This window comes from Anser brachyrhynchus (assembly GCF_964034855.1).
Source record: "Anser brachyrhynchus genome assembly, chromosome: 2".
Lineage (NCBI taxonomy): Eukaryota > Metazoa > Chordata > Aves > Anseriformes > Anatidae > Anser > Anser brachyrhynchus.
Window position 1 is genome coordinate 22,778,562 of NC_137695.1, and position 6,000 is coordinate 22,784,561.

Consider the following 6,000-nt stretch of genomic DNA (forward strand, 5'->3'; position numbering starts at 1 on the left):
TGTTTTTTCTGAGAATGAAATGACGGTCTGTTTCTATCAATATTACAAATGTCTGCTATAATTGCTACCCAAATAGGAAAAGATTGCAACATATGTAAAACTATGCATCTCTAATCATGTAAACAGTATAACAAGAAGTCATTACAGATTTATGTTTAGTATGTGTGGAAGTCAGTATCTGCCAGGGTAATGAAACAGATTGAGAGCTTGAAAGTAATTTTGCATATATTCATTAAGAAAGCACCACTGCGCTGAAGCATGTGTTAACCCAGCACTGCTGCCCGCCTCTCTCTTTGGCCTGGGTCACATTCTCCTGCTGTCATGCTGCCTTCCTCCTGCCATGAGGAACATCTTTGTACAGATGTATGTTAAACCAGAACAGGCAGCTGGTCCAGACGAGAGCAGTCTCAAATGTTCGTATCGGCAGAAGAGAGAGGGTTTTCCCAGGGACGGAAAGATACAATGGTGGAGGCAAGAGAAGGGCTGGGAGGAGTAATCCTTTGGAGGCTTTTGTGGTTTAACATATAATTGACGCTGTGGCTTAATTTTTACAACCAAGGTAACGTGAAACTAGTATTTTTAAAATACCTTCAGGAAGACTCTTTTTGTTAGAGTTGCACAGAGTATTACACCCAAACAGTACTGCGCTGTGAAACGAGATGGCCATTTAGAATGCACTGCCAAAGATGGTAGTGACTGAATACATCATTAAGAGATGATTCAGCATCTGGAGGACAAAAGAGCAGTTAGTGTGCGTTTTCTTGGGATTTACAGAACTAGACACACGTTGTGTATTTGCCAGCTGTTTCGTCTTCCTTTCATTTGTACTTCCAGAAGTGGAAATATCTTTAAAAACGAATATAATTTAATCTTATTTTTTACAATTATATTGCACTTTTAAGTCTAGAAGATTCCAGTACTTAATTTTAGGTCTCAGATGCCTAAAATGGAGTTTAGAAAGCCAAAGTACCTATTCTATAACTGGCTGTACCTAAACTGTCCAGTACTGTGGGCCATAACTGGAGGGGAAAAAAAAGTCCTTGCTGGGGACTGCTGAACTTGTTGGCTGTTGCTGTATGCCATCTCTGACAGGCCAAAGGTAGCTGGAGAAGGAAGCATCAGGGAGTCCTGGGCAGATCCCCACCTTAGTCACCTGGCGAGCTGGTGGAGGAACTCTGTCAGCTGCAAGGGTGGAGGCCGCAAATCAGCGCCTGTCCATCAGCTAATTCCCTGTTGCCATGATTCCCTGCCATTCGGTTTTCCCTGAGCTGTAGAACTGGCTCTGGTACATAACATGGGGAATGTTACTGCCTAAAGAGTACAGTCTGAACAACCAGCACGTTTTGGACTGGGAGATGCCACTGTCAGTGAGTGACTTAATGCTGAGGGCACAGGTTGTCAAACCTACCCGTGTCTCTGGACTGAACAGCAGGAACCCTTCCTTACCCATACTGATGCCTAGTTCAGAATTCTTTGTTAAGGTAAAATTCTTTGGAAATTAAGAACAATGTCTTAAAGTAATGTGAGGAAATAGCAGATGCCAGCGATGGTTGAAATTGTTGATATTCCCCTTTACGTAATATATGAACACTTAGTGCTCAGGAGATCCCGATCAATTCCTTCTTTCCTGAGAAGGGATTCTCATTCTTACTCTCCTAGAAAGTACTAAACTCCACCTCAAGAGGAAGAAGGGATCTCAGCTTTCCTTTTCAAAGCTGTTGACTTAGAAAAATAGTCAAAAATCATTTAGACTGTGCAAGCATGACTCTTCAGTGGTTAGGTAGTCGCTTGGAGAGGGGAGTACTTGAACTCTCGTATGCCCTTTATTTGGGAAACAATTACTGCACAAAATTCTTAACATCTGTGGGACAGGAACTGGAAACCAGCACTTCTCTTCCTTCAGGATGAGCATACCTTTATCAGGGAAAAGAATGTGCCCTCTTACCTTCCCACCAAAGCGTAGTTTTATTTGTCTCTGTGAAGCAACTTCAGTAAGTTCCCTTCTCCACCCTCCCTTTGCTGCATAACCTCGCTTGCTGTGTGAGACCCATAGCATGGCACAGTTGTTGAGTCCTTCCAGAGAAGAAAAACGAACGGGGGCTTTCTGTAAACTGATGAATGTGCTGTAACCTGAGCAGATGTGTCCTCATTTCAGCCTTTATTGCCGTGTATTTTAAAAATGGGAAAAGCTTTTGTTTGGAGCCTGGACCAGTAGGTATAAAAGAGGTGATATTACGCCTAATTTGCATTTCCTAATTCAGTTACATGCAAAACGTTTCAGTCCTTTTAGGACTAAAGCACTTAAACACCTGGAGTGGTAAAGGTTGACAACTGCAGTCCATCTGTTAGGCATCAGCTGAACAGGTGTCCTCAGAATTAGTGTGCAGGTAGGCAGGCATGTAAAATAGAAATTTCTCTCTGCCTTTCAAACGGAGGGTTGGAGACTGGATCTGGTCCTTACTGAATATTTAACTTGGCAGTATCCAAACAGTTATAAATACACACAACTGTGGCTACTACCTGAGGTGTCTTAACTTTAAAGAGTAAGACAGTTTCTACATGCTGAGTATTGAAGGTGTGATTTAAAGTGTCCACATGAACACTGAAAATCATAAGTAGCTCTTGAAAATGTTGGGGGGGGTGTTGGAGGAGTTTAACTGTTAGTTTAATGACATCTTTTAATAATTCATGATGAGGAAAGCAAGATGAACAAAATCTTCAATATGTCACCTGAAAGAAAAAGAAAAATAGAAATGGTACACTCCTACAGTTTCCTTGAGCCTTCCAGTTTAAATGCTTTTGTCTGGTTGTAAAGAAAAGATACTCTTAAGGCACAGCGTATATATTACATGAAATTAACCATTTTCTTTCTACTAGGACTCCAGGGTTTCAGAGTCATTCACTGTTTACCATTACAACGGACTGAAACAATCCAACTATAATGAAAAGGTAAGATATAAGAAACAGAAATCTAATCTTAATAACAATTAGCCTACAAAGCTGACTCCCTGCCTTAAATTGTAGAACTGTAGTGGCAGACAAAATACTTCACACTGGCTTTTTCAAAAGTATTAATTTTTCTTACAAAGGGATATATTTGGAATCAGAAACTGCTTTGTGCTTATGATCATACTGTAGATAGTACAGTGAATAGGTTGGCTAGACTGCAGCTCTTCAGCTGTGCTTTTTGAGTAGAGATTTCATACCTCATTTCATTTAAAAATAAAAATAAATAATAAAAAGATAGTCATGGATTTGATTCTTCTTTAGGAAAAAAAACGTTTTGAACAAACATAAGCTGACATATTTGGATTTGTTTTGACAGGTCATGTATGTAGAAGGCACAGCAGTTGTTATGGGCTTTGAAGAACCAATGCTACAGACTGATGACACTCCCGTAAAGCGCTGCTTGCAAACCAAATGGCCATATATAGAATTACTGTGGACCACAGATCGATCTCCTTCTTTAAACTGAATGAAACGTATAAACAACATGCTACTATCGGATGCTTGAATGGGGATAGACAAATTGGTATTTGCTCGGAAAGTGGTATACTTTGGCTGTGTGAAGTTATACACTGGTGTCATTGATGAATTGTAAATAACGAATACAAACACTTTTTCAGTGTTAATTGGAATATTTAATTTTTTAATCAGATTGATTTCTATTATAATAGTTTGTCTTTTTTTGGCCACTGTAGTACTGTTAATGTGAGTTACCCTTAAAAAAGAAAATAAAAAATACTTATAAAGTCTTAACATTATTTTGCCATCTCATAAAGATTTGAAAAGTGTCTGATATTGCAGAATCTGCATATTAGATGTCAGATCTTTAAAACATAAGACATATTCAGCTTCTGAATCATATAGGCATGTTTTATTATTTAAATTATATTGGCTTACATTACAGTACCATAATGTGTGGACTAGACTGGCCTTTGCACTGGATATGTTTAAATGAGTTTAAACCTTCTGCAGTTTTTCCTAAAATCCAATCTTACCTAAGGAGCTTGCACAATGTGACATAATATGATACATTTCTAGGAATGTTAATAAGTATAACTCATAAATACTATTTCTTGGCAGTTGTATATTACTGTGGCTTAGTTATCAGGCATGTTAAAAGTGAACACAATCTGAGAAAAAATAGATGTATTAATATTTATTTGAATTTGTATAAAAAAATGTAAAAAAAGAAACACAGCAGAATTTCTTGTTCCATAATCTCTAAACTATTCAAACTTATATTGCCAAATACCTCTTCTCAATTTGTCCAAACAGCAGTGTAAGCCAGCGTTATTGTATGTGTTAAGTGCATGAGAACATCTGTTATTACATTATTATATTCCTTTATTTATTATCAACTTGTTAGCCCTAAAATAAATTTTTTTCCTTGAATCATGATGTGTTGTTTTTATATATATATATATATATATTTGGTTTTAATGTGACTTGTTTACCACTTCTGTAAAATGATGAAAAGGGACCTTGCATTTAGAAATGCCAGGTTTTGAGATGAACACATCTCAAGAGGGAGTTGGGGGAGGGGGGTAATTTATTGCATCTTAACTGACTGAAGAGCCAACAGGGCTGAAATTCGCATTCAGAACTATTTTACTTTTTAAAAATTGCATTCCTCTAGAATGATCATCATGCAGGAAGACAAACAGGCATGGTCAGAAATGGAACACGTAGGTTTGAGGTGAAATCCTTGTTGCACTGTAAAGTAGGTAGTAATGGCAGAAAGAGAACATCATTTGCATGACACTTGCAGATATGTTCTCTGCAGGGCTATAGAATGTATCTGTTAGTTTTTCATCTGGAAATGAGTGAACAGTGCAGGTCCAAATAGGACTTGTTTAAAAATGTAGCTCCTGCAATTAACATGACCATTACTGAATGCTAATCTGACAGCAGTGTATCTTAACTCTTTGAGGTTTGTTTAAAAAAAAAAATAGTCATCTCGAAAGTATTTTTTAAAAAAGATTCCTTAATCTATGTGGTCTGGATGGTAAAATACTTGTGCAACAGTAGTATTGCTACTCAAAAGCATATAGACAACTTAAGAAATTAAGAGAATCTGTTCTAATATTTAACTGGACTACCTGGCAAGTTTGAAGCTTTGGTTTTCCCAAAATGCTCAGGCTTGATGGGTACTTGCTTTAGTTTGTTTGGGTAATTTAAGAAAAATGTTTTCAGACGGACTTTGAAGGTGAGAGTTTACTTCTCTTGCTCCTTCTGGATTCTAGTGTCTGTCTTGGTTTACAATACAGGGTCTCACAACAGAGCTTGCACTGAATCTGTTAGAATGAACAGGCTCTTTCAGTCCTGTGTCAGATATAAATTATTTTTCATCTCACAGGAGAAAAAAAAAATAGAAGCCCTGCTGCAATACTCTGTAGGAATTTAGCTGATGCCTCATGTAAAGGAACCCTTTTTCTTACACCTTTCTTTTTTCCTTCAAACTGGCTGGTTGTTTGAGGCCTAACTTGGATGTGTACTGAAGTTTGCAGTTAGATATTCTCAATAAATAAATAATGGAAAGATGTTTTCCTAAACTGTGCAAGGTAAGCAGCCGGTATAAATCCAAATGTGGCTATGCTTGTTATATTCCCCATGAAGACCCCTTTAAACAGTACATAAGTTAAGTATTCACAGGGCACTTTGGCTTTTGAATACTTGTGTTGAAGTTCTTGGCTTTATCTTTCAGACAGTGCTAATTTCTATCTGATCCATCGGTGCGCTTTTTTTATTCTTTCTTCTCTTCCTTGTGAGGCTGAATTTAGGGCAAAGAAGCCCAAGCTGGGTCTAGATAGTGTATATAGGTGATGTGGGAATAAGATGTGGGTAGTGAAATGACAATGTCTGCACAACACTTGGTGAGCAGGAACAAGAACAGCCATTAGTGTAACACGTGCCATGCTGCATTTGCTTTCCAGCTAGATGAGTGTCTACAGAGAGCTTGTGGCCAGTTAGTCTGGGTACTCGTTTGCACGCTGA

General features: G+C 38.0%; 1 protein-coding gene across 2 annotated transcripts in view; it reads left to right on the forward strand.

Moving 5' to 3' along the window:
* Window positions 1-4,398, forward strand: part of MINDY3 (MINDY lysine 48 deubiquitinase 3) — a 50,417-nt gene extending 46,019 nt beyond the window's left edge. For both annotated transcript variants that reach the window (XM_080578567.1, XM_080578568.1), the window contains 2 exons: window positions 2,878-2,949; window positions 3,326-4,398. In XM_080578567.1, coding sequence (XP_080434693.1) covers window positions 2,878-2,949; window positions 3,326-3,475 — 222 coding nt within the window. In that variant the 3' untranslated portion in view covers window positions 3,476-4,398. The remainder of the gene's footprint in view (window positions 1-2,877; window positions 2,950-3,325) is intronic.
* Window positions 4,399-6,000: the final 1,602 nt, after the last annotated feature.